The 26,570-nt window shown below is 54.4% G+C and overlaps 7 protein-coding genes across 7 annotated transcripts; 1 reads left to right on the forward strand and 6 right to left on the reverse strand.

Annotated features, from left to right (window-relative positions):
* Positions 1 to 851: 851 nt before the first annotated feature.
* DICSQDRAFT_72048 (uncharacterized protein) lies at positions 852 to 1,196 on the reverse strand (the record flags this gene model as incomplete). The annotated part of the gene is made up of 1 exon (XM_007371027.1): positions 852 to 1,196. A coding segment is annotated over one exon (345 nt), but the record flags the coding sequence as incomplete, so codon positions are not given.
* A 370-nt stretch (positions 1,197 to 1,566) lies between these two features.
* Positions 1,567 to 2,142, reverse strand: DICSQDRAFT_72033 (uncharacterized protein; the record flags this gene model as incomplete). The annotated part of the gene is made up of 1 exon (XM_007371028.1): positions 1,567 to 2,142. One exon carries the CDS (start codon positions 2,140 to 2,142, stop codon positions 1,567 to 1,569), a length of 576 nt encoding a protein of 191 aa, XP_007371090.1.
* A 988-nt stretch (positions 2,143 to 3,130) lies between these two features.
* On the reverse strand, positions 3,131 to 4,960 carry DICSQDRAFT_141429 (terpenoid synthase). The gene is made up of 10 exons (XM_007371029.1): positions 4,826 to 4,960; positions 4,610 to 4,764; positions 4,513 to 4,559; positions 4,298 to 4,465; positions 4,142 to 4,243; positions 4,026 to 4,092; positions 3,898 to 3,976; positions 3,746 to 3,848; positions 3,248 to 3,691; positions 3,131 to 3,191 (listed from the first exon to the last, which is right to left on the reverse strand). The coding sequence occupies exons 1-9, from the start codon at positions 4,943 to 4,945 to the stop codon at positions 3,489 to 3,491; spliced, it is 1,044 nt and encodes a 347-aa protein (XP_007371091.1). The 5' UTR covers positions 4,946 to 4,960; the 3' UTR covers positions 3,131 to 3,191; positions 3,248 to 3,488.
* A 209-nt stretch (positions 4,961 to 5,169) lies between these two features.
* Positions 5,170 to 15,000, forward strand: DICSQDRAFT_72027 (ARM repeat-containing protein; the record flags this gene model as incomplete). Its single annotated transcript, XM_007371030.1, has 28 exons — positions 5,170 to 5,389; positions 6,112 to 6,343; positions 6,398 to 6,617; positions 6,666 to 6,830; positions 6,882 to 6,950; positions 6,998 to 7,109; positions 7,159 to 7,839; positions 7,914 to 8,100; positions 8,152 to 8,483; positions 8,533 to 8,660; positions 8,718 to 8,904; positions 8,960 to 9,318; positions 9,369 to 9,489; positions 9,543 to 9,737; positions 9,798 to 10,012; positions 10,064 to 10,217; positions 10,270 to 10,391; positions 10,444 to 10,476; positions 10,527 to 11,720; positions 11,770 to 12,414; positions 12,466 to 12,727; positions 12,783 to 12,856; positions 12,904 to 13,046; positions 13,096 to 13,336; positions 13,387 to 13,670; positions 13,720 to 14,561; positions 14,617 to 14,692; positions 14,748 to 15,000. The coding sequence occupies 28 exons, from the start codon at positions 5,170 to 5,172 to the stop codon at positions 14,998 to 15,000; spliced, it is 7,746 nt and encodes a 2,581-aa protein (XP_007371092.1).
* Positions 15,001 to 15,296: 296 nt separating this feature from the next.
* Positions 15,297 to 17,630, reverse strand: DICSQDRAFT_72053 (MFS general substrate transporter; the record flags this gene model as incomplete). The annotated part of the gene is made up of 10 exons (XM_007371031.1): positions 15,297 to 15,746; positions 15,802 to 15,879; positions 15,936 to 16,061; positions 16,127 to 16,159; positions 16,223 to 16,355; positions 16,411 to 16,465; positions 16,522 to 16,642; positions 16,702 to 16,972; positions 17,059 to 17,260; positions 17,390 to 17,630. 10 exons carry the CDS (start codon positions 17,628 to 17,630, stop codon positions 15,297 to 15,299), a joined length of 1,710 nt encoding a protein of 569 aa, XP_007371093.1.
* A 2,223-nt stretch (positions 17,631 to 19,853) lies between these two features.
* DICSQDRAFT_175151 (uncharacterized protein) lies at positions 19,854 to 21,233 on the reverse strand (the record flags this gene model as incomplete). The annotated part of the gene is made up of 1 exon (XM_007371032.1): positions 19,854 to 21,233. One exon carries the CDS (start codon positions 21,231 to 21,233, stop codon positions 19,854 to 19,856), a length of 1,380 nt encoding a protein of 459 aa, XP_007371094.1.
* Positions 21,234 to 22,175: 942 nt separating this feature from the next.
* DICSQDRAFT_72055 (Nucleotidyltransferase) lies at positions 22,176 to 24,571 on the reverse strand (the record flags this gene model as incomplete). The annotated part of the gene is made up of 11 exons (XM_007371033.1): positions 22,176 to 22,284; positions 22,334 to 22,414; positions 22,474 to 22,672; positions 22,779 to 22,891; positions 22,946 to 23,038; positions 23,097 to 23,388; positions 23,475 to 23,514; positions 23,573 to 23,646; positions 23,715 to 23,877; positions 23,935 to 24,201; positions 24,281 to 24,571. The coding sequence occupies 11 exons, from the start codon at positions 24,569 to 24,571 to the stop codon at positions 22,176 to 22,178; spliced, it is 1,722 nt and encodes a 573-aa protein (XP_007371095.1).
* Between the last annotated feature and the right edge of the window lie 1,999 nt (positions 24,572 to 26,570).

A 26,570-nucleotide genomic window follows, 5' to 3' on the forward strand; every position in this document is an offset into this window, starting at 1 on the left:
CATTGCGTGATGGCAATTCTTGTACTCATTAGGCTACGTCAAAGTCTAAAGAAGTCACTTATCGCATGTAGAATTTCGCTGGCAGCCTCCGCAGATTTACCCGTTATAACTCTCGTCGTCTCCATCAAGCTACGCTCAAGATATCCACAGGAGGGGTAGTAGGGCCGCTCAATTCTTGAGGACGCAGGACGCGTTCAGAGGCCATTGATAGAGGTGATGGGCTAAGCGAGACTAGCCGACAAGAAACCCCTCGAGCGACGATAACACTCCTCCCCCCTCACAAAGTGCCTCAAGGGTAGTGTCAATCGACGCGGAAGGCTTTCGTCTTCAACATACTCGCGATTTATATTTTTTATGTGAGGTTTGGGACACGACAGACCTCTTGGAAAACAACGGGCACGAGAAATGAGGTTGGTACCTTGCCGTATGCGGCAGGTTCGGCTAGCCCATCACATCCATCAATGGCCTCTGAACGCGTCCTGCGTCCTCAAGAATTGAGCGGCCCTAGTATTCTGTCATTCCGGAAAGCGGTCGCTCATGTGGCTCTCAGACGAGGCTGTGGTTGATGCGGCGGTCAATTGGGAGTCGCATTGCATGACGCAGGGAATATAATTGTGCACTGCTTGCCTCCAAGAATCGAAGTTTCAAGCTTCAGGACATCTCTACAGCAGTCGTAGAGGGGTGGGCGCAGAGTGCCAACGTTCACAGTGATCCCAGAGGGGCATGATGTGTGAACAGTCAGCGCGCTGAGGACTTGGCCAGGGTGCGGACACCCTGACTTCGTCGTATTTTCTACCGTGGGGAAATGCATTGACGCACGTTGTGCAGGACTCGAGGAGGGCCTGAGTCCTTCAGGAGGTCGTTTCCGGTCGCTCAGCTCTCCTGTCGTCTACCTTCCTAATTCCTACTAAAACCCCACTTTTCGTCACCCAGTCCGGCGGGAGGCTTTCGCAATTTTCCAACACCGGACCCCGTATCATTGATACAGAAGTTGGCTTCAGCGCCAGCTTACCGTAAGCTCTTGCTGTCGATCTGCGCTCCAGGGTCATCCTACGATCCAAATTTGTGTGCCATCTGTCGCTGACCTCCCTGGCCGAGAAGTCCCGCCCGTTACGGCGTATCACCCGCTCACATCTCAGCTTCCGGATGAAATAAGCCGTTTCCACCGCCAGGACAGCCCAACGTTGCTCCCGGTGAGGCCAGCGGGTCCCATCATCATCTTTGTACTACAGGCAGGCAGCGCCAGAAACTGTACCCCCATTCGGCTCCCACCACGGGAGACCCGTCGAGGTCCACAGCTTTTTCAACATGGTCCACGCCGTCTGTTGTCCTTCGGCAACACATTCAAACAGTTTGTGGGTCATAGTTTCGGTCTCCCCACATACTGAGCAGACCGCTCGAGATTTCATCTCATCTGACATGCTTTCCCGTTGCCAGTAGTTTCCGATCATGTATCCCTCGTGGATACTCATCCAGAGGAAACGTCTGGCCTCCCTCGTGAAGAGGGTTTTCTTGGTAAGTGAGGTCCAGATAGCCCTGTCTGTTACTTGTGCTTGACACGCGTGCTCAACGCCAGCTCTGACGGTGTCCAGATCGTGGACTGTCTTTGGGCGGGGGCAACTTCGCCGCTTTGCGGGCCATTATGGCCGTATAGGCCATGCGCTGGGTCATGGCCTGGAGTTTCGCCCCGGAGATGCGGAGATCGTCTGGGGCCTGAACATCGACCTGGTCGGGCGCTGATTTCAGGGCACCCAGTCCCGCCAGCCTATCTGCTCCCTCGTTCCTAGGGTGACCGCTATGGCCTTTGACCCACTTGAACTTTACTAGGGCTTTCCTTCGCCGCAAGGTGGCAACCACAGCCTTGGTGAATCCAACGTTTGATTTGCCAATACATCCTATGTCCTCGTTTTTTCGGAGTCGGGTGGTGACGGTTTGCAAGACGAGTTTTGAGTCCGTTTCCTGTGTCAGGCCTGTAGTAGACTCTATCGTCTGAGAGGCGACGAGAGTCCCTACTAGCTTCCCTGTTTGATTTGACTGTACGATCTCTGAGGGGAGTTTAATAGACCGGTCAGCGGGATGTCCTTCGTTCAACCATAGACACCCGCCCCTGCTCTTGCATTGCTCTCCCCGTTGATCAGGCATGAGCCATCTGTTCCAACCGTTATATGTGTGGTACGAGGTTGAACACATACATCTGGGGTTGTGGAATAGACCGGTGCGGAGTCGGTGAATTTTCTGAAGGTGTGCCCGATGGTCCCTTTCACCGTCGCACGGGGGTCGAAAGGGATGCCATCATCATCTTCGTCGGTGGCCGGCGGCCTTTCGTAGTCTTCAGGTTGTCCTGCTCGCGGGTCCCATTTGGGTGGGAGCGCGTTGAGGATCGCTTCTGCTTTGAAGTAGCAGCTTTACGGGTAACGGCACCCTACGCTACCCCTCTGAGCTTCGCAAATTGGGCACACGCAATCGTCGCTTATCACATGGCCCTGCGCCATTGTACAGCCAGCCAGGGTCTCAAAGTCTCCCACTGACACCAATTGGTGGGAGTACTAGGTCCGGAGGAGATACAGGCGCCCGTCATGCGGCTGACGTTTGTAGGCTACTTCCACTGCAGTTTGATAGCATCAAGTTCGCCACTTTACTGTTCAATGTGAAACAGAAAAATACGCTCAGCCACGGAGGGCTTTCGGGAAGGGTCCGCATGGCCAGGGATAGTATCTGGCACAAGCTGACAACTGCTCGGGCGTCGGTCACCAGACCCGCAGCAGCAGCAGCACCGCGGTACCGTGCGCGATCAGAAGCCCTCAGAACCCGCAAAATCTATATGAGCCCCGTGGGAGCCGCAGCCAACTACCGTTCTTCGAGTCTTCTGCAGTCGTACTTTGCTGTGCTGCGGTACAATGCGCTTGGGCGTGACCGGTGCACACAAGGCCACCAACCGCCTATGCAGAAGAACTTCGAGTGGGTATAAAGGCGCAGGTCTACAGAGGTCCTTATCAATGGACTCCTCCAATCCTCCCCTACCACCGCGAGTTCAACCTTGCGGGCACTAGAAGGATGACGCGACATGTCCCGGTACGTCCCCTAGCCGTGGACGGCGCTGTCTTAACCTTGTCAGACTGATCTCTGCATGCTGATGTCACAGGACGGTGAGGACCTCCCGCCATTCTCTGTCTTTACTCCTAGATAGTTGTCTGTAATGGATATGTGAGTTCCGTCTTTGCGTCCACAGCCATGCAGACTCGCTCACCAAAGTACCGCAGTCACGCGCGAGAGATATGCTCTCGTAAAACTCTTACGGAGGGCATATCCGGCGCGCGAATAATCAGGCCAGAAACCTGGCCCGGAAACAAATCAAATACCCCAGGACATCAGAATCGTTCCTTGGCACGGGTCGCGATCGCGAGGTTAGAGGGGCGCCGCGAGATATGCATTCGGGGGATCGGTCGAAGGATATGCATGTATAAGCAAGTAAAAGTGACGTGGATACATCAGGCGTGCCGCTCGACGTGCAGCAGGTCGACGATCTTCTCCAGTTGTGCGTTCCCTCCCAGTCGTGCGATCTCGGCTCGAATCTGCGCCTCCAGGTCGTCCATGACACCCAGTGTGTAGTCGAACGACTTTGTGTGCTCGCGCAGGTACTTGATTGCGTGATTCTTGAGCGTGGGTGTGGTCGGTCGTTTCTGAAGCACGTCTGAAGCGGACCGTCTGTTAGTCAACTTCACCAGATAGGTCGCCGTAGACGCACTGAGGATCTGGCGATTGGACGTGTCTGCACGGACTCCGTGCACGACCGGAAACGAGAACTTGCCCTCTGACAGATCCTCCGCGAAGCCTTTGTTGTCGGAGTACTGGGGTCCCCGTGAGAAGGGGGGAAGCGGAGACTAACCGAAGACGAACCTGTGTGCTTTGCAGATTCATGTAATCGTCTCGGATCTGGAAGTGCACACCGATGAGGTTGACGAGTGGGACATAATCGCTGCGCTGTTGGTAAGCCACAAATTCATCCTCTCCATTGCGAGACCTACACATCAATGTTCTCCGTCGAGCACGCCATCATGAGCTTGATGGCAACGCGCAATAGTCCGCCCGTCTCTGCACTCGATAATGAAATTGGGAAGTACTAGACATAGGGGGGACGTACTGTTGTTCACCATGGACACGTATTCCTCTTCTGTTGGGCACTGCAAAGAATCGCGCCAGAGCAACTCGAGACCTTGCCCTCTGTGCAGCGACAGAAGCTCGGCTGATGTGCACAAATGAGCGATCGACAGATTGTGATGGTTTCTTCGTGACTCACCGGTCACTATTCGGTCTAGCTCCTTGAACGGGATGAGACGTTTCGGATCATCGGAAGGACCATCTACACCGATCCCAGACCGTAGAGCGAAGAGCTCCTGATACGCCAAGAAGTAGACGTAATTCGCAGAGTTGATTGTCTGCGGCACACCGTATATTTTATGGGCCACTATTGCGTCGTTCAGCATGGCGCGAGTATGGTGCTCGCAGGCGTACCTGGTACGCCCCTGCGCAGCTGAGCGTCATCTTCGATGTCGTCAACGCTGTGGTGATGTCACGGCAACCCTCTCATTGACGATCCTTTGGGACGTACAGCAAACTTGCAGTGTGTAGCATGCTCACAACCTTCGAGATGACCCTGAGCTTGTCCTGGGGGACTTTCAGCCACAGATTGAAGGCGTCGATCATTTGTGAACGAATTTCTTTTCCGGGGACGGAGAAGACGTGTGTAAATGGCTCTAATAGAGCCTGCTCTTTCGCGAGTTCAAAAAAAGTACAATAGATAGACTGAGGTGGGAGGAACACACACCGATTCGTTCCTTTCCGACCATGCCTCGGACACGGCTAGGATGCTACGTACGTCGAGAGAACCGCCGGAAATCGTGCTGGGTTGCACGACTGCTGAGAGTTCGGACCTGTTGGTAGTCATTTATCTGGCAAACTTATCAGGTATGCACAGCGTGATGGTGGTGGTATGAGGTTAAGTTAGAGTAGGGGATCTGTACGCCGCACTGTACCGATTCTAAAGAATCTAAACCAAATGGATCTAACCCCTACATTAGGGTTATGTCTCCAATTTGCCTCGCCAGGAGGTCGAGCATACCAATACCCTCCTACCTCCATCTTCCTCTCGTTGCTGGCCTCATCGTTGTGATGGGCAGATCTGAGATAGAATCTTGGATAGCTTCCACTCGCTACTCAACAGCCGATGACGAAGATTCGACCTCGGGCGGTCCGAGGTGGCGACGAGAAAACATCTTGGCCGACTGGTCCTGCTCTATGCTTACCGCACAAACGAAGCTCTTCACAAGTAGCACCAAATCACGGGTGCAGTTTCTCAGAGAGGAGCTGCTTGTGCTTGCAAAACATGGAGGTGCGTTGCTCACAGACCACAGATGTGACTGGCAAAGCGCTATTATTCAAGTGGGGACATGAATGTCGCCGAGGCACACGTCCTCCCAGATGGTCATCTTCCAATGTGGCCGAGATGACCGTCCGTGATGATCAAACACAGTGCCGAACTCCTCTACGAGCTCCCCGTCCTCGACGTCAGTGTCGTTTGCACCGTGGCAGTAGTTGTCGTCGTGAGTTCTCCACCGTCTGTGTGGATGGCCTCCGAGGGGATATCATGCTCGAAGTTCTCGACGTCCTGGTCGTGCTGACCCTTCCTTGACCGTTTCTTTGAAATGGGGATGAGCGCGCGAACGAATGTCTTCGACTTCTCCGCCGTGGCATTCTCGTTTCTGAAAGCCCCAGTCTGCCAAGCACGATTCCTCATGACTCTCGTCAGGGATTGCTATCGACACGCTGAGTGGCCCGAGAGTTTGGCACAGATCTCCTTGCCTGGAGGGTCAAACTTCGCACGGCAGACAAAGCTTGACGGTCGATGTGAATAACAGGCCTTTGGCTCACTTATGTGTCAATAGCAGTTTTCGCTTCGCAGAAACCGACACAAACGCTTCTCGGAAATACTCAGGACGTCTTCTGTGGCTGGTTGTGTCCGCACATCTCTCCTGACTTGACTTATGGCGCTCTGCTCGTCCTATCGACCGTCGTCAGAACTCGGCGAGATCGCTCACGTGAATCTACACCCAGATCTCAGCCTCTCTCAGATGATGGACATCTTCAAACTTCTTACCTCAACTTACCCTCGTTATGTCGATGCGGATTCCCGTGAAGCAGTTGAGGCTGTGGGCATGGCGCTGGTCAGGAGGGACGAGTTGCGCGGCACATCACAAGGCGAGCCGAATGAGCAAAAGTTTGGCGTAGTGGAACAGGTTCTGGGTTGGATGTCGCAGGAGGTTGGGCGAATCCAGAAGCGTCCGAGGTGAGTCAATTATCTCTCTTTACGCTGTTCATCCTGGAACAATTCCGTCTGTAGCTCCACCGCAGCTGCGGACATGTTTGTGCTTCACAGCTGGTGCTGTGGGCTATACGTTACATGCCTTGGTTGCAACCCGGATTTCCCCTCGGATCGCACTTGGCCTGTCTTACTCGGTGTTATGGCATCTCTTCTGGATATGTTACTCGACCCTTCCACTGGTAGCAAGAATTCCCTGCAAAAGAGTGCGCTTGTTCGGACAAGACGTGCCTTTCGACAGGTGAGTTTCTTGTCGGATGTGGGTGAACCCGCTAACACAAAACGAAAGAGCCCGGAAACCATCCCAATTGTCATCAAAACCCTCCTGAGCTTTACGAAGACCCTGCCGTCTCCGCTAGCGGCTGTGCCGCTAATTGGCACTGCCATCAGTGTCCTGCTACGACTGAAGATCGTCAAGGATGAGAAGCTGAAGCAGATCGATCCGGCGACCAAGGTAAGAGTTTTCTGTACATGTGCCCTGGCGCCGCTGATTCTGTCTGCTCAGAGCGATATCATACAACTGTACGCCACTGCTGTGTTGATGTCGAGGACGCCTGTCTCCTCGCACATATCCGTACGTTGCTTCGAGTCCTTGTAATTGTGGTGCTCATATCACGCCAGGCTGCGCTCCACGATTTTGTTCATTCGTCGGTAACGCCGGAAGATTTCACCGGAACCATTCTTCCTACTATGGAGAAGGCCCTTCTGCGGTCACCGGAGATCACGCTTAGCGGTCAGTGCATTGGACCAGCTCATGAAACGTTGCTGATGAGCGTGATCAGTGATCGCGGATTTCCTGCCTGCATATGCTCATGCTGTAGAAGGTGACGCGTTCCGTCGTTTGCTCACACCCGCACTGAACAGCGCGAAGTCTTCGAACCACATCGTTCGGGCGAGCTCAATATCCTTGTTCAAAGTGCTTGTACAACGCACTCAGGCCCCGGCTGATCTCGAGCATACCGCGAATGAGCTCCTCAGTCTACCCAAGGTCGGTAAGACCGCCGGCTCAGACCATCGATTGACGCTCTACACGATGCTCGGAGCTGTTCCGCCCGGCGCGGTCTCTGCTTCTATTGTCGAGACGTCTCTACCCTTGCTGGCGAAGGAGAGCCACGACGGGTCTGTGTCTGTGCTCGCGGCGTCGCTATCTCCGCACCTCGTTGCGTGCCTCAAGTCGGACGCTGCGCTTCCTGGCATCTCGAATTCGGTAGCTGCGAAAGAGATGTTAAACAGCAAGCCCGTGATTCGACGGGCGTTCTGCTCTCTTGTCGGCAATGCGCTCTGGGAGCTTGGGGGCCTCGAGTTTCCTTCTGCGCTTGAGTTCGCAAAGGCAGTCGTGCCGTCCCTCGAAACGAACCTGAAGGCTGTTGCGGCTAATCCTACTGGCACGGCAGCAGGCCCGCTCGAAGGATATGTCGCTGCAGCAATCCTTCTTGGGCCTCTCTCGCATATGAAACAATTTGGTAGAGACCTGACGCTTCCTCCGTTTCCACTCTGATGTAGCTAATCTACGCCCTTCGGCCATTTCTGTTGGTAGATAGCATCATTTCGGGCAACGTGACCCTCCAGTCGCTATACGTGGCGAGTCCCAAACCATCATTCCTCTTGTGGGAGAGGGTCTACCAGAAGCTAGGCTCTGAGGAGGAGGAGACGTGGCTGCTTCGAGCCGCGGAAGCGGTCCTTAAGTTCTTCAGAGACGAATTTCTCAAACAGGAACAATCTCGGTCCGTTTTACGGCATGCGTCGTTGTCCCCTCTACTGAATTCACATCACAGGACAATGCTGGGATCCGTCTTTCTCCATCTAGCCGTCGAGAGCTCATCGCCGCAAGTTCGACGTGCGGCCCTAAGCACGATTGAACGCCTTGCCGGTGCGCTGCCAGAACACATCAACCTCGCTGCGCTTGAAGCAGCGTCCGCATACCTATCGAAGGAGAAGGCACAGACGAAGGTAGCCGCGTCGGATGAACAAGATCTTTCCTCGAACAAAGAGGCCCGTCTTCCGACCTTCATGCTTGCGTATGCTGCCTTTGCCGAGGACTACCCCTTGGATATCAAGCAACGACTACTCTGGGATTGGGTCCTCGTCGCGCACCATCCCGGGCGATGTACGTCACGTCTTTCTCGTGAATTACTGTGGGGCTGATAGCTTATTAGCCGGTACCATCCGCCCGGTCTGGATCGAGCTTTGCCAAAAGGCGCGTGTTGACCCTCACGAGCTCGTCTCCGCGCACACCGACGCGATCTTGGATAAAGTCTTCAGCGCAATCGACGCCTCAGCGAAGGTACGTCGATGTCGAGACCACATCATTTCATAACCAGGCATTAACAAAACTGTATAGCCACTTCCAGGCTTCGCTGAAGCTGGCTACAGGGCGATCACCACACTGGCCTTCGTCGCTCCGGAAGCCGTCCTGCCGAAGGTGGTCGAGAAGATAGGTGCTGACATAAAGGCAGATGACGTCCAAAGGTTGACAGACGAGGACCTTGGCATCTGGGGCACTCCCGAGGGCCAGACTTATATTGATGGTATGTATCCAGCCTTGGCTACCCCACGTGACTATCTCACCGTTCCGGTCACAAGTACTCTCGAACAAGAAGGAAGAAGCGCCACAGAAGAAGGGCAAGGGTTACAAGGACGCACAGTGGGAGGCCGAACTGCGCAGGTCGCTTGCGAACAAGAAGGCGGCAACTACCACCACGCTTAGCAAACAGGACCAGGCGCTCGTCCAGGCTCAGCTCGAGAAGGAGGCTGTTGTGCGGCAACGCGTCAACGGCATCAAGGCCAAACTTGAACAGGGCCTGCACCTCATTCGAAGCTTAGTGCTCGCCCACGTTGAGCAGCTTCGGACGTTCATATCACCTCTCGCGACTTTGTTGCGCGAAGGAGCTTTCGGGAAGGCCGTTACGCTCGTTGGGCATGCTTCATTCGATACTTACTTGGTGAGTCGTCTCGTGTCAATGGCTGTGGCATTTTCTGACAATCGGAGCAGCTGCTCTCGGAGTGCACTTCGGACCGTCTAGAATCTTACAGGAAGTGGGTCGGCGTTGCAACCCTTAGAAGCTCTGAGGTCGATGGCGTTCCGGACGACTTCACTATTGAACCCCTCAACTGTTCGTTGCATCTCACTTTTCAATGACCTATCTACTGACATCGACTGCGCTAGCGCTCGTTATTCGAGTCCTCTACCGACTCCGCACTCTGTCTGAGCAGACTCCCTTTGATGCTGCGACATTCGGGTATGCATCACCGCTTCTCAGCCAAGTCCTCGTGAAGGGTGGCATCGCCATCGGTGAGGAAGACGACCCTCTTGAGCAGATTGCCTTGTCCCTAGACATCATCAAGTTCCACTGCGGCGGGTGTAAGTTGATGAGCTGGTTAGCCGTCTTCCCAGCGTCAACGTTGATCTATGTCTACATAGTCTCGGATGTTGCTTTTCCTCGCACGAGCACGGTTCGCGACCTCATACACACCATTCGGAACCAGCCGAAGCTCGCCAAGGATGCGAATTCTGCACTTGTCGACATCGGGCAGGCCATGCAAGAGAATGCCACACATGAAGAGACTGGCGAGCTCCTCCGCGGCACGCTGTACCAAGAAGTTTACGTGAGGACTTCCTGTCTGCAGACCTTGCAGGTACGAGCATTCTATCTAGGGCTCGGGGCGACTTTTTGACCTGTTCAATAGCCGTTTGACCTTACCGACTACGACTGGTCTCCCGAGCTTTGGATTTCTTGCCACGATGAGGATGAACAAAATGCTCGTCTTGCCAATCAACTCTGGGAAGACAACGGGCTTGACGTTCCGGAGACGTTCTTGCAGGATCTTCTCCCATACTTGGGTCAGTCAGTCGCTGGAGTCTCGCTGGAGTGACTCTGACTCCTGGAGACTAGAGCACGACAACGCTTATGTCCGGTTGTCATCGGCGTCTGCTCTGGCCAACGCCGTCATCGAGTACTGGCCAACATCTATCAGCAAGGTTCTCTCGGCATTGCAAGACTTCTACCGTGAGAAGGTGAGCCCGGAACCCAAGCTAATACGCTGGATGTATGCTAATGTCACGAAAGGCCCAAGTCCTCGCGCCTGAATTTGATCAATATGTAAGAATAGTAGTCGTCTAGCTGCTGTATATTGACTGACTCTATTGTAGGGTATGCTCGTCGCGTCGAGTGTGGGTCGATCGGATCCTTGGCCCGCACGAGTGGCGCTCGCCCATACCATCGAGCTGCTTGCTCCAGCGTTCACCCCCGACGACGTGGAGCCCTTCTTCAGGTTCTTGATCCAGGACAAGGCGCTCGGCGATCGTCATTCAGACGTCCGTCGTAGTATGCTCCGTTGTGGCACCACAGTAACCGACCTTCATGGGTCGACTCGTCTGCCTGAGCTCGTCGCTATGTTCGAATCGGAGCTTGCCAGCACGGGTGCCGGGACCGAAGAGTCCGACCACATCAAGGAGGCTGTCGTCATTCTGATTGGTCGTATCGCCAGACATCTGGACCCATCCGACGCTCGTCTGCCTGCCATTGTTGAGAGGTTGGTTGGGGCTCTTAGGACTCCTGCCGAGCAGGTTCAGATGGCCGTGTCGGAGTGTCTGTCGCCTTTGGTCATATTATCCAAGTCTCCTTCTCAGCTCATTGACCGCCTTCTGGACGAGCTGTGTAACTCCCCGTCTTACGCTGCTCGCCGTGGAGCTGCATATGGCCTCGCTGGTGTCGTCAAGGGATTGGGTATCTCTGCTATCAAGGAATATAAGATCATGGACCGGCTTCGTGAAGCAACCGACGACAAGACACGGTTTGAGCCCCGCCAGGGAGCAATGTTCGCCTTCGAGACCTTCGCGAGCACTCTGGGACGTCTATTCGAGCCATACGTCATTCATGTTCTTCCTCTACTACTCACCTCTTTTGGCGATGGTACTCCTGACGTCCGCGAAGCAACTCAAGACACTGCCCGTGTTATCATGGCCAACATGTCAGGATATGGGCTCAAGACGGTCCTTCCCTCGCTACTCTCCGGTCTAGATGAGAAGCAGTGGCGCACAAAGAAGGGGTCCATTGAGCTCCTCGGTATGATGGCGTACTGTGCTCCCAAGCAGCTTTCTCAATCTTTGCCAATTGTCATCCCCCGTCTAACGGGAGTCTTGACGGACTCTCATGCGCAGGTCCGTGCTGCTGCGAACAAGTCCCTCAAGCAGTTTGGCGAGGTCATCAGCAACCCGGAGATCCAGTCCCTTGTTCCTGTCTTCCTCAAGGCCATGGTCGATCCTGCCAAGACGCCTAACGCTCTGTCTGCGCTGATCAAGACCTCCTTTATGCATTATATCGATCACTCCTCGTTGGCTCTTGTGAGCTATGTCTTTCTGAGTGATTGACATCTTGCTAATTGCCCTTCAGGTCATACCAATCATTGAACGTGGTCTTCGAGAACGTAGTGCTGATACCAAAAAGAAGGCTGCTCAGATCGTGGGCAATCTCGCGTCGCTCACTGATTCCAAGGACTTCGTTCCTTATCTTTCCCGCCTCCTTCCCATGGTTCACGTTGTTCTAGTAGACCCTGTACCGGAGGCAAGAGCAACGGCGGCAAAGGCTCTCGGTACCCTGGTCGAGCGACTTGGCGAAGTGAACTTCCCGGATCTCGTTCCTGGTCTGCTGCGCACTCTCAAGACAGATACCTCCGGTGTAGATCGGCAAGGAGCGGCTCAGGGTCTCTCTGAGGTGTTGGCAGGTCTTGGGATGGAGCGCATGGAGGGCCTTCTCCCCGACATCATAACAAATGCGCAGTCCCCTCGCAGTACAGTCAGAGAAGGCTTCATGTCCCTGCTCGTCTTCCTTCCTGCTACGTTCGGAGCACGTTTCCAACCTCACCTTCCCAAGATCATTCCTCCGATTCTCAGTGGTCTCTCCGACTCCGACGATTATGTACGGGAGGCTGCGATGCGTGCAGGTCGTATGGTTGTCACGAACTATTCTAGCAAGGCGATCGACCTCCTCCTCCCCGAGCTGGAGCGTGGTATGTTCGATGCTGGATGGCGCATTCGGGTATGTCTGCCTTATGACCTATGTATTGTCCACGGCCTCACCAAGTTGTAGCAATCCTCCATCACGCTGGTCGGAGAGTTGTTGTTCAAAGTGTCGGGTATCAGTGGCAAGGCGGAGATCGAAGAGGACGAAGAGACAGAAGAAACAGCGTTGGCGGAGTCCTCTCGCAAGGCCCTCGTGGATGTCCTGGGTGTCTCCCGTCGCGATCGTATCCTGGCCGCTCTATACTTGGCTCGCCAAGACGCTGTGAATGTTGTACGCCAGTCGTCTGCTCACATTTGGAAAGCATTGGTGCACAACACACCAAGGACTGGTAAGAAAAGTCCCGTGCCACGTTGCTCGTACCAATTCTGATGCCCTATTCCTAGTTCGCGAGATCTTGCCGGAACTCGTCAGGCAAATCATATTTTTGCTCACAAGTGACGAGGGCGATCAAGCAGAGGTATGCGTCATGCTCGTGTTCCACGACAAAGACTCATCCATGGATAGACCGCTGCTCGTACAGTCACAGAAATCTGCAGGAAGTCGGGAGAGAAGGTCTTGTCAGAACTGGTCGCCGAGCTTCGCGCTAACTCCAGCTCTTCCGATCCACGCAAGCGAGAGGGCGTTTGCCTCATGCTCAGCGAGCTAATGTACGTCTTTCGCATTGATGATCGTCTTCATTCTGACTCGTACTGCCAGGTTGAGTACAACGGATAACCAGCGGGAAGGGCAGGAGGACGAGATCATCGCAATGGTTCGTGCATCTCTGGTAGACGACGAAGGCGACGTCCGTGCGGCCGCAGCCAAGGCATTCGATACATTACAAGAGCACATCGGTGCCAGGGCGATTGATGAGACAATTCCAACCCTCTTGGAGGCGCTGCGACAACCTGGTCAAAGCTCTGGAACGGCGCTGCAAGCACTCAAGGAAGTTATGGCAGTAGGTACCTTTCTTTGGATATTTGTGATGATACTAATCGGCTTCGCTAGGTCCGCGCGTACACAGTCTTCCCTATTCTTATCCCTACCCTCACCGCAATCCCCATGTCAGCATTCAACGCACGTGCACTCGCATCTCTGGTGTCCGTGGCGGGCGCGGCTCTCAGTAGACGTCTCACGGTGATTCTTAGTGCTCTTGTTAAGATGCACGAAGGCACAGAGGTTCAAGGAGACGAAGAGCTGAAAGAAGCTGTCAATGAGGCCATCCGTTCCCTGATGTCGTCTATTTCTGACGCTGAAGGCCTCAATACCCTTATGCTCCTTCTATTGGAGTGGTAAGTTCCAGCTGAACCTACGTGCGGACTTCACGCTGATTGAGCACAGGGCCAAGCACGACTCTGTGAAGCGGCGTGTCAGCAGTTGTGAACTCTTCGCCATCTTCTGTGACGAGTCGGAACTTGATTATTCTCTATATCGAGTCGACTGGATTCGCCAGCTTGTCTCGCTCCTTGATGACAGGGAAATCCCCGTACATACTGCCGCTTGGCATGCGCTAGATGTCTTCGTCAAGTCAGTACCCAAGGACGAGCTCGAACCTCTCGTGGTTCCTCTTCGTCGTACTATCGAGAGCATGGGTGCCCCTGGAACTTGTGTACCAGGTTTCAGCTTGCCTAAGGGTGTCTCTCCCATGGTCCCCATCATCATTGCCGGTCTCACCACTGGTAGTAACGAGCAGCGCGAGCAGGCAGCGTATGCTATTGGCGACCTTGTGGAGCGTACCGAACAGTCCGCTATCAAGCCCTTCGTCGTGCCGTTCACTGGACCACTCATCCGTGTCGCTACTCAGGCAACAACATATCCACCAGCAGTCAAGAACGCCATTCTCAGTGCCCTAACTACAATGTTGGAGCGCATCCCGATCTACGTTAAACCCTTCTTCCCGCAGCTTCAAAGAACCTTCGTCAAGAGTGCCAGCGACCCCGCGAGCTTGGCCGTCCGGAGAAGGGCGGCGCAAGCACTAGGAGTACTCATGAAGAATCAGCCTCGCGTGGACCCCGTCGTTATCGAGCTCGTGACCGGTGCAAAGAGCAACGAAGATGATATTGCGGCAAGCCTGCTGTTTGCCCTTGCACGCGTTATCCGCAGCGCAGGCAATAACGTTGGAGAAAGGGCACGCGAAGCATGCGCGGAGCTTGTTTCGGAAGCCTTCAAGGAGCAGCGTGAAGGTATGTGATTGCCTGATGACTTGATAGGGTTAGCACGCTCATGTGTCGCCGCAAGACTCGTATCACCGCTCCGTCGCTGCCTTGTTCGCATCACTCTCAATCTTTGATGACCTTGTCAAGCCTATCGTTTCGTACGTCAATTCTGCATGCTACACTCCCCTCTGTTACTGACTTTGTCGTCTAAAGTACCAATTTGGTCGCTGGCACCCCACAGTCCGTGCTGGCCTCCCACTGTATCCTGGCTGTCGTTGCCCCCGATGAGGAAGACGATCTGGTCGAGGGGCCCAATGTCTTCCAAAGGCTCGGTGTGCTGCGTAAGGTAGCACAGAAAGCGCAAGAGAGTGCTGCAAACGAAAAGTCGTCCATCTCACGTCCGGCTCGCGAAGCCCGGGACGCTCTCAAGGCTTCGGGTGACGATGCCTTGCAAGGACTGTTCTAGATCTTATATCTTCCCGTAGCAAAATCATGGACACCATGTTCATACGGACCTCACGCACCCTGCACGTCGCTTTCACGCTCTGCGCTCTTTGCCAGTTGTTGTACAATCAATGGTCTTACAAATGTAGCCGACATCAGCAACCCATCGCTTATCATCTATAGTCTATTCTACCATGCGGGTCATAGGTTCCGAGTCCTTGGTCATTAGTCAATGGACGACACTAGTCTATCCGGATGAACGATGAGAGCGAGAGCAAGACTTCGAGAGAAATGAAGGAACACGAAGTAGCACGCCGGTCAAACGTTTTCGTCGCCTGGCGTGTTCTGCTTTTCTTTGGTCACGGTTCCAATAACCTCGACAACATTGCTCTTCTCGGATGCTGGCGCGTCTTCAATCGCCTTTTTTTTCAGCATCTCCTCGTCGCCCCTCGTCAGCTCTATGTGGCGTATCATGGTGATCGCAGCCATAGTTGCGACCGCATTCAGACTCGCATTCATGATGAACACCGTTCTAAAGCCCTTGATATAGGAGTCAAGGATGCGTTGAGCGATGTCTGCAGAGATTCCGAGGTCTGTGAGACTAGATTCGGACGCGGATGTGCGCGCTCCGAGAATGGTTGGGTCATCGACAATTTGGGAAATAGTAGAGGAGGCGAGGCCGAGCGAGGTCATGGTGGCGCGGAGGGAGTTGTTGATGATCGTTGCGCCAATAGCGAGGGAGAGGGTACCGCCGAGAAGACGGATGAACTGTTTGGAGCGTTTGATTGGAAGGGGGTGCAGAGTAAAAGACAACGGAGCTCACGTTGCGAACAGCAGTCACAACAGACATGTCCCGTCTTGAGACGCTTGCTTGCGCCGCGACTGTGGTAGTCTGCAGGGTCTGAAAAAGTGGCTGCGTCAGTATCTCACGAAGCTCAAAGAACCGAATACATTCACCCCACCGGCTCCAAACCCAGCAAGGAGCATGAAGAACACGAGGAGACCCTTGGGCGTCGAAGGCGTGATGGTGGAAAGACAGCCGCACCCAACGGTCCAAACAGCGAACCCGCAGTAGATGTTGGTCTGGAGCACCCGAAGTGTATGAGTGATACACTATACACAACGACATGCACAGAAACTCGACGCACCCGATACCTGCCGGTCCTACTGACCATTTGCCCCTGATCACATCACATGGGGGTAAGTAGACGTAGTGACAGATATGCTTTAGCCTGAGTACGTACTGAGATGAAGCTTCCTAGGGTCTGACTGACGAGGACGGGAAGCAAGAAGACTCCAGAGCGGATGGCAGAGTAGCTCAGCGCAACCTGGAAGTACTGGGGGATATAGAAGAGGGAAGAATAAAATACCACGCCGCTAATGACCGGTGCTCAGATGCGACTCATTGGACAGGGCTGTGAAGGACACGCACTTAATGAACATAGCGATATACACCCCAGTGACAGTGATCTGTTTGAAGATATACACTACACGACGCGTTAAGTGATAGACTTGACAGCACGCTTAAGAAATGAGGACCTACTTGGAATGATGGGGAGTCGCGCGCCCTTCCACTCCCATATGCAGAATATGGCGATGACGACCGCGCCAGAGCACAGCGGTGCCAGAACCACAGGCGAGGACCATGGGAACGTAACTCCTCCCTAATAACATATGCATACCTCAATAATCACTCAAAGCAACGCTGCGCGAGAGGGCTTACCCAGATGATTGGGAGAATGACCAGCGTACACCCTACAAGCGTCAGCGCCGTCCCGAAGTAGTCCACCACGGCGAGCTTCTTCTTGATGTTGCCCTCTACTGACTTAAGAGGGAGCACATAGAGCACGAAGATGAGAGCGCAAAGAGAAACCGGGAGTGTGACCCAGAAGCACCACCTCCAGCCCGCCTTCTCGGCGAGGATTCCTCCCATGAGAGGACCCACCGCCCAGCCGAACGCGACCACGACCCCAATGATGCCTTGATACTTCCCGCTAATCACAGCATATTCAGTACGTCGACAATAAAGTGAATCGACTCGAAAGGGAGTGAATCCTTCGATCTGTAGGTTGGTACTCACCGATCGCGGAGCGACACGACGTCGGAGATAACGATCTGCGCCATGCTCACAATGCCACCACCACCGGCGCCAGCGAGGCCCCGGAGGACGATAAGCTCTATGATAGTGCGTGAAAAGCCGGCGGCGAGGGAGCCGACCATGAATGTGCCCATCGCGAGGCAGAGTGCTGCCTTTCGGCCGAAGATATCGCTAAAACGCCCATCTGCAGAGAAGGAATAGAACAGGAAGTCAGCATTGAGTAAAGCCTCAGCACGTGGAGGTGTGTATAGAAAAGTATCGCGAGTCCCACGCGCGAAGACGGAGACGCATAGAGGTGGCACCGGAGACTCACAGAGCGGCTGGAAAGCGGTTGAAGTGAGGAAATACGCAGAAGGTACCCAGGAGACGACAGATCCTGCGTTGAATGCCGCTGATATGGTCGGGAGAGCCGTTGCGACGATTGTCGAGTCCAGGCAGGAGACAAGGATACACAGCGCAAGACCGAAGAAAACGGCCATAACCTTCTTCCTGGGGAGTAGGTTCGTCTGATCGGTCAACGAGACTGTCTCAGAACGAGGGTCCACGACTGTCATCGCATCATCGTGGGCGTCACGCGATGTCTCTGGGGTAGCACATCGAGGCGTCGTCACTGTGCTCTCGGCCTGAGACATGGCGTGCAGGAGGGCAGAAGGATCGACGACTTGAGGTGGGAGGCCGTTTTGGGGAAGAGTCAGCGGAGGGGAGAGGATGTCGCTCAAGTACAAGTCCTAGAGGCGGAGGTCCGACCACAACGCAAAGTTTTATGGGACGCCGCAGAAGCGCGCTCGCATGTTATCATAGCTATATTGTACGTCACCCGAAGGCAACTGGTGCGTTCTCCATGACTTGCTGGCCAGCACCTGGTGGAACGGGATCGAGATGCCGGAGGGAAGACATGCCACATGATGTTTTTGCGCCCACTCGGCAAGCGCTGCCGAGGGTGCGGAAACTCGCCTGAGTGCCGTTGTATCTTGTATCAATAGAAAGCTGTGCTCGTTCTAAGAATGGGACCTCCTACGATTCTGAACCTCGTGGGCAAAATTTTTGAGCCTTCGGCCGTTCCAGCCGATGAGCCGGAGTATCGGAGAAATTGCTGTGGTCGACTGGAGTCTGGCCCTTTAGGAGATCTCCGCAAGCAAAGCCTACGCTCGGTGAATTCGAGCTCCTTACAGCACATAGCACACTGCTAGCAAGAAGGCGAATGCAGGGAGTGCAAGGGATAGTGTGCCTGGGCGGAGTTGCTCGCGTTTACTACGTGGCTGTGCTGTTATGAAAACAAGCCTCATAAGGCATGATTTCACGCGGGTTGCCGTTCTAAACGCCGTAAGGGCATTTCGCCCGGGCCCTTTGGTTTTGTTTCCACGAATACCACTCCAGAATGAGTCTATGAACAAATGGTGGTGGAGGGAGCTTTATGGGGATCATTGCAATGAAATCTCTGGGATACGTGATTTATAACGGAGATGATCGTGTGGCGCGACACAAAGTACAATAACATGTAAGGAGTATGTGCACAGTGCCAGTGTATACACGAGGGACCTCATTTCGCGCCAACTACTGGCAGAAAAGGACGTGCCCGTATGAATCAGAGTTTCAGGATGTTCATGTTGTACCAAAACGAGAAAGAGTCGTCGAGAACAGGCGTCTTCACGGACTGTCCGGCTTGAGCTACCGTGTGCGGTTCGGTCGCGGGTATGCTTTGCATGTACTGGGTATAGTCTTGTATAGTAGGGCAAGCACGCTTCGGGGAACTTCTCGTCGCGGTGGGGGATGCGAGACGCGAGTGGCTCGGGTGACGTGCCGACACCAGGGACAGCGTAGACTAACGAACTAGATACTTGGTTCAGGACCTGATGCTCTATCTATGCGGGAAAAGGGTTTGTCCAGACGTGTGAGCAATCGGGGATAGTGGCGGGGTCCATGGTGTAGGAGGCATCCAGGAAGGGCCCTGGAGAAGGCATGCGAAGATCCTCGGTGGATGATGGAGATGTGAGGTCCGATGAGGAGCTGCTCGAAGATGATGAAGTGGCAGGAATCAGGTTGTCGCACATGGGAGCGTCCGAAGCAGCACAGTACCGAGGGACGAGTGAGATGATGGTTTCAGCATAAAGAAAGCTCTGATAGGGAAGCATGGTGACGACGTCACATTGATACCAAAATTGGGCGGAGAGAGGCAAAGTCATGCACAGAGGATGTGGCAGGAGAGAGAGCGACTGCATATGAAGATTCTGGGATCCGGGCTCAGGGTAAGCGCACGTTGACATGATAAGGTGATTCGTGAAGGGAGGGTGGGGTATTAAAACAAATTTAGACTCCTGCGGCACACCAGACTGGAGAGACCCAGGCTTGGAAGGACCACCACTCGTCGATTCCTTTGCCCTCCGTTTGATGCTCTCGCCACTAGAGGTCTGCAGGCCGATTGCCGATATCTTTTCATAGAAAAGCCAAAGACAGAGAATGAAGACCACATCTTGTAGATATGAGACATAGACAGTATTGGCATGACGGAGGGGAGGACTCGACACGTTCAAGGGAGACCCACTCTGAACCGGGACGCGAGTCGGCAGGTTGCACTCGTGGCTGTGCTGATGCGTACAGCAAAGGAGAGTGTGCCTGCATGACGTCATTTTCGTGAGACATCCGCGTCGTTCCCGGGAACGCGAACGGTTAGCGGCCGTTCATCATGCGCATAGCAGAAGCAGGAACAGATATTAAGACGGGTATAAGTACTATGGGGATACTACAGGTGTATACAGCAATGAGAATATCATGGGTAATCAGCACCAACGAGTGGGCTCCAAAGATTCTTCCTTCTGAGCTTGCACGTCCTCAGGCACAGCAAGCAGGTTGTCTGGCAGACAGAGAACGTCTAGCAATGCCGATTCTGGAAGGAAAGATGAGGATTGCTCTTGGAGATGCTGCATCAGCGTAGGCTGCGTGTGCGGGGAGGAGAGGAGGGCAGATATCGAGTTGAGCGCGTGAGCCCCGGCAGATGAAGAGGGGAAAAGTAATTGATCTTCCTGATCCGCTGGCCGATAGTCGTAGATTCGACCTAAGGGTATCTCTGCGGTGGGAGAGGGGTGCGAGAGAAATGTATCGGGAAGACGTGGTGCGTATGGTTGCGAAGCCAGAAGTGGTGGCTGGACTGCCTGGTCGATGCCCGGCTGGTAAGTGTTGTGGCTGGGCCAGACCTGAGACCCCTCGTTGCCGTTCCAAAGTTCTGCCCCGAGATGCTCATACTGATATTGGGGCTGATGCTGATACTGGGGGAAATGCTGATTCAGGGGGGCATATTCGTGAACGTGAATTTGCTCCGGAGCCGTTGTAGGTGGAAAGGGTGCGCCCCATGGATAGTTGGCAGTAGTTGTCTCTGATAGCATTCCATGAGAGCGAGGTGCCGGCGCGAGTGGGAGGGGGGTATTGTAATCCGGTACAGAGTTCGATGAGCGGCCGCGTGCGCGTTCACCGTCCAGAGATGAGGCAGAAACCACGCTAGGCCAATCCATATGGGAAGGGGCCGAGGAAGAAGTGGTACCAACAGACGCGAATGCGGCTGTCGGCATCCCACAGTCACGCTCCTCGAGGAGACCAGAGACGAGAGCGCGGGTTCTGGAGGCCGACGAGGAAAACGAGCGAATGGCCGAAGACGAGACGGCGTACGGTGTATACCGCGCGTCGCCCTTCCGAGTCTTGGTGTTGAGTGTCCCACCTCCACTTCTCTTCAGCTTGGGCTCTGGGGATGTGTATGCGGGCTCAAAAATGGATCTCCCACTCGTCTTCGCCGCTGCCTCCGCCTTCTCCGCCGCCTTCTCCGCCGCCTCCCTGGCCTTCTCCGCCTTCTTCTTCGCCTTCTCTGCCTCGTGCGTCTCCCCCCATCCGCGCCTGTCATATTCGCTGCGAACCTCCTCCTTGACCGCCGCCCAAAACACCTTGTAGGGTTGGTATATGATACCCGCTTGTTTTGAGAAGGATGATTCTGAAGGAATCCTGACACCTTTGATGACGAGCAGGTAGTGTAGCACCTTCCGAAAGCACATGAACGCGTTAGGAGAAGCGTTCAGATGTGCCTTGGGGGAATTAAGCAGAAAACTGATAAGTCGGTGTCTATCGGAGAATAGTTCGTCGAACAACGCGAAATCGAAATGGAGGTGATCCATAGCGTGCTACGACCTGCAGTGGCTGAGCTTCAATAACTGGTGTCAGCACGAATATGTGTGGACGCACGCACCAGACACCTGAGTGTAGGATAGGGACACAAGGACAGAATACAGGGAGGGTAGGAGCAAAGGAAGGGAAGCAAACGACAGGTCTACTGACAAGCTCCGAATACATGTAGCCCCTCCCATCGCGTAAAGTAGAAAAAGCGCACCGCCGCCTGGATTCAAGGGTTCGAGGACAGAGACAATGACTGTTCATTGTGCCCCGTGGCAAAGCGGTGAGAGCTCGCGAGGCCATGCTGCGGAGTAACGCAAGCGCGCGGAAGGGCTTTGAGCTCGCTGACACTCGAAGCTCACGCCCGGGTCTGCAAGTGCGGTGCTCCCAGGAACGAGTAGAGGGTGACTTGCCTTCGTAGGATTAGCCGGGCCCAAGCAAAGCCCAATTCGGCCGCTAACCGACGAGTTCTTTCGCCCTCGTTTTGACAGGCACTTGAACGCCCGGACGCTCCGGAGCCCAGGAAGTTGGTGGCGCTAGCCCATGCGCCGTCGCGCACATGGCTTTAGTAGCGGAATTGGACTCTGGCGACGAATCTGGACGATGAATGATGGGCGACATGACAGTGAGAAGGGACGGAGGTTGAAGCGATGCCAAAGCGGGCAAATAGGTGCGGAATCACCCGTCCTGCAGCACACACATCCCTGACACACTGCATCGTGCGCATACCAGACTGGACCCTATAGATCAATGACAAGGTCGCATTCCGGGTAAATGGGAAGAGCAGCGGTGAATGGTTGGATGAGAGTGAATATAAGACGTACATCATCATGCAATGACCATTCCAAGGAGACGACGCTACACGATCGAATAGGGGCAACTGTACTCCGCGGACCCGCTTTCTGTCTCGTAATTTGACATCGCTTCCCGTGCCAGTCCTTTGTCCGTTACAAGTCTGCATTTCGCCACGTCGGATCTACCCATTGCAGGCCTAATAGTTCAAACACTTCCTTCTCCGTCTTGGGGTAGAATTCCTTGGAATCGTACCGCCGCGTGCTGGGTGCACGTGAGCATCGCAAAGACGAAAGAGATCACTGTGACACACATTCCAGAACTGTCGAACTTCATCCCCAGCTTGTCCTTTGCCCACTGCCGGATATCCCGCTGAAACATGATGGACCCTGTCCTGCTCCCCAACACCGCAGTCAACATCCCCAGCATTCGCCCTGCGATACCACGACGTACCACCCGATCACAGCTGTCCAGTAAACCTCAGGCAAGGCGAAGATGAGGTCGAGCCGCCGTCGCGTGCCGTCGTAGAAAGGCGACGTCGGAGGAAGGATGAACACGGTGAGTGCCTTCTCTAAGTTGTCCCAATGGTGCAGGCGCAGCGGGTCGTGTGTGTGGAAGCCGGAGAGGTCTGTAAACGAGGTGAGAAGCGAGACTAGCGGACAACACCGCACCACATACGCATAACGTGGGTCACCATTCCTGTGGGTGTACAGGCATTAGCCTTGCGCAAACAGCTGTGGTATCTGCATCGAACACACCACGTTCGTGAAGCCGTCGCACTAACGACTTGCACAGTCCCTTCACCTTCGACGCGTCGGGATGCGTAAAGACTATGTCCACATCGTTGCTCTCCCGCTTCCCGCGTCGATATCTACGCGCGGAGCGGGTGAGTGACGCGTGTGCATGAGCACTCAGTTTTTCGTACCCTCCGACGATTGTCGAGACACACCCCGGCTCGAGGTTGTTGAGTTCTGTGATCACAACACGACCCATTTCCTCTACCTCCGCGCGTGGTATCCTACGATGCCAGTCTTCTCGTGAATAAAGCGTTACTGCACTAAGAGGAATGTACTCACCTCTTCGCCAAATCTTCCCGCAGCCCGAGCGCGACCCGTATCCAGCTATCGCCCAACCCGTCGTCTGCTGCGCGCTGCCCGCGCATCCATCTCGGGTGCTGGGGCTTTTCTTCCACCTCCACGATCTGGCCCTGCCGTCCAACGTCATCGCGCTCTACTCCGTAGTAAATCTCAAGGTCTTCGAGCGTGCGGAGATTGAGGTGGTACAGACGGCGTGCAGTCGACGGCCCGATGCCATAGATGGACGCGAACAACGAGAGGGTTTGGAAGCGCTCGGACCCCTTGATGGTCTCTGACCGTCCGTGGAGTCCATAAGTATACGCGAGCTGGCGGCGAGAAGAAAAGGAGAGGGGGACGAATGCGAGGAGCGGTACGCACCTGCTTCTAATATCGTGCCCGTATTGAGGTACTGCTCAATCTGGATCGTGCGTCTTGTCACAGCGATGTCTCACAAAGGCTTGTCTAAAACGACGTACCAGTCCTCCGATCTTTGTGCCGATGAACGGCAACTTCACAACTTGCGCGAGGGACCGGATCTTGTGCGGGTATGCTGCCAGTAGGAGTGAGCGGCGAGCGGATGTCTACTCGCTGCAACTGGGAAGGAGGGTGATGACACACCTTTGATGACGGACGCGGCTCGCTCGTAGCTCAGCGCGCTCCGATCTTCCCCTTCCAACCATCTACTATGTCGAATGGTATCCAGCTCGCGGACTAGACTCTGGTTTACACAGACGAGTGGTGACGGACGCTGGCATGCGTAGCGCGAGGTGTAGTCCAGAGTCTCGAGCTTGGTCGGTATCGGGGGATCGGGTGGAAGTAAATTCTCCGGGACATACACGGATCGTTCCGCCGGTTCAGGGACTGATGCAGCAGATGGGGAGGTGGGAGAGGATGAGAGCTCTGCGGTACGAGGACGAGGCGAAGTGGGCGGCGTTGGGGAAGGGGAGTCGTCTGAGCACCCGCATGGTTTGCAGTTGCAATCCGGGCAGTGCTGTACCGTCGTCTCATGAAGATCTCCGATGGCAACGTAGTCGTCACACGGGAGGGGTACGCCGTGTTCGATGGAGTCGCGAAGCCATTGCGGAGTGACAACTGCTTTTGTTCTCTGAAGCGAGGGTCAGCACCACCCACAGCGGAAGGCAGTCAGTCAGTGCGTTCAGACAGTAGGTCAGCACCGCACCTACCGCTATCTCCCATGGGACATGCCTCTCCAAGCGTCGACGCATCGACACAGCCGTGATGAGGACCTCGGCGTCCTCAGCATTCCTACAGACTCCAGAATGGCGTTCTGCCAGGCCTGTTAGAGTAGCGATGCTCTCTGCATCGAGCTTTGCCTGCACTATGTAGATCTTCATGTCGGGCAACCCCTTCGCAGTCGATGTCTTCGTCTGCTTTGCGGGGAGTGGTCGGGAGGACGAAGACTCGGAATTAGGACCTCCTTGAGTGGGATTCGGCCTCGGCCGTTTGAATGGCATCGTCGTGCTGTATTATGCTATATATCAAATGCATATCAGGATCGCTTACATCTAGGTCAAGTTCCACAGATAATGCGATGCTGGATTCTCGGAATACAATCAAGGTTCAGGTACGCAGAATCGCGAGCCAGGGGAGGTGTTCACCCAGTCCCATCGCGTATTCACTCACTCGGATCGTCCACAGAAACGGTTAGGGACATGATTAGAAAGGGGGAAATACGCGGTTCTGGCAGCGCGTTGAATCGCCGGTGCGACTCTGGAGGAGCACCCTCCCGAATCGCGATTCGGTGCACATGATTCCCCCATCTCTCTCCTCTTAATCGACATTTCGCAGGAGTCCAGTGACAAGGCGATAACAGAATTGTCGACTCAATGGAAGGGGATAGCCTGGGGTCAGAGCTGGCAGAAGAATCGATGTCGACTCCTTGCCATCGACTTGCCTCAGAACCACTGGTAGAATTGGACACTGAACCCTTATGCCTTAGGTCCCGCTCGGTACGTGGGACAGGATTAGGTTACCTGCCAAAATCGCCGTAACCGCTCAGTGATGGGAATGGGGCTCCGAGCGGCTATGGCGGTTTGGCTGGGAAAACTAGACCTATCGTGCTCTAACCCGACGTACCGAACGCGGCCTAAAATTTGACTACCCCTATTAGCGGGTGTCATATTAGCCGTTCCTGCCTGATAATGATGACAATGCTAGCTTCGCTTTGACTCTGTGATTGTGTTCGGAGTCATTGGGAAAGCGGGCGCTTCAAGCAATGCAAGACGAAATCGTCGCATCTGGCTCCAAGCTCTCTGATCCTGCTTCGGCTTCTGATTTTTCCAGTCATTCACGTACCAAGTTGCATGAAGAATCACTCTGGGGCCAGGCGGAGCGCTCAAACCTCCTCCAGGTTGTCATGTGCTTCACGTCCCCAATTCTGTACAAAATCGGCCCAGAATCGAACCAGAACCGAAGTCAGAATCTTCCACTCTGACATCTCTTTGTGAACGCACCTGGTTTCACGGAGAATCGTTACGGGGCAAAGCGCAGCGGTCAAACCCTCGCGGAATCTTTTGCGTTTCGGGTCTCTGATCCTGCGGTGTCAATGTCAGAATGACCGACTTCGACTTGCCCTATTCACAGTGTATCATAGTTATAGGAGCTTACCGGTGCAGGGAACAGACGAAGTGATCAAATGTCTCTGAGACGGCACAGTTTAGGACTCAGCTTTAGTGCAAGCTAGTTGAGGCTTGTCGTTGAGCGCCCATACGTCACCAATCACATATGTAATCTCGCCACCCATCCAGTAATCCAGCGCCAATCTCACCGAATTAAGAACGGTTCTACTTTGCCATCGCCCCGCCACGGCTCTGAGATTGCGACAAGAGGCTGAGGAAGGAGGTATAGACATATGACGTAAGGCGCGCTTCATATGGCATTGCGGATATGAAACTGAAGTACTGATATTGACAGCACATGAATATCCCGTACTAGATCCACACCAGCATCACCACCGGCAGGGTCAATTGACATGAGTCCCCCGAGACGTTCAGCTGATCATTTCGAAGCTACCGCAGCACAATAGCTACAAGGCCCGCCTGGCTTCTCGGTTGGCACATCGGACCGCCTAGTGCAAGATCACCTTGTAAGCTTATACCACTCTGGACCGAAACCCGTCAGCCGATCTTCTTCCACCCTACAGTCCTCGGAGTGTCTCACACTGATGTTCTGGGATACAGATAGCACCTTGTATTGCATACATCGCGCCACCAGCGTTCAATGCATGAAGTATGCGGTCACTCATGTTGTGTGAGAGCGTATGTCGAGGTGTGAAAATCTTGTGAACTCATTACTGAGTCGGACCATTCCTCCGCATATCGCGATACATGGATATATGTACACAAGTCTTGCAGGTTGATATGGAGTGCCGACGTCACAGGCCGGAGGTTACGCACCGCATGTCACAATTAAACGTTAAACCATCACCATCGCACCTAAGGGTGAAACGCAACA

The sequence above is a fragment of the Dichomitus squalens genome, assembly GCF_000275845.1.
Source record: "Dichomitus squalens LYAD-421 SS1 unplaced genomic scaffold DICSQscaffold_85, whole genome shotgun sequence".
Classification (NCBI taxonomy): Eukaryota; Fungi; Basidiomycota; class Agaricomycetes; order Polyporales; family Polyporaceae; genus Dichomitus; species Dichomitus squalens.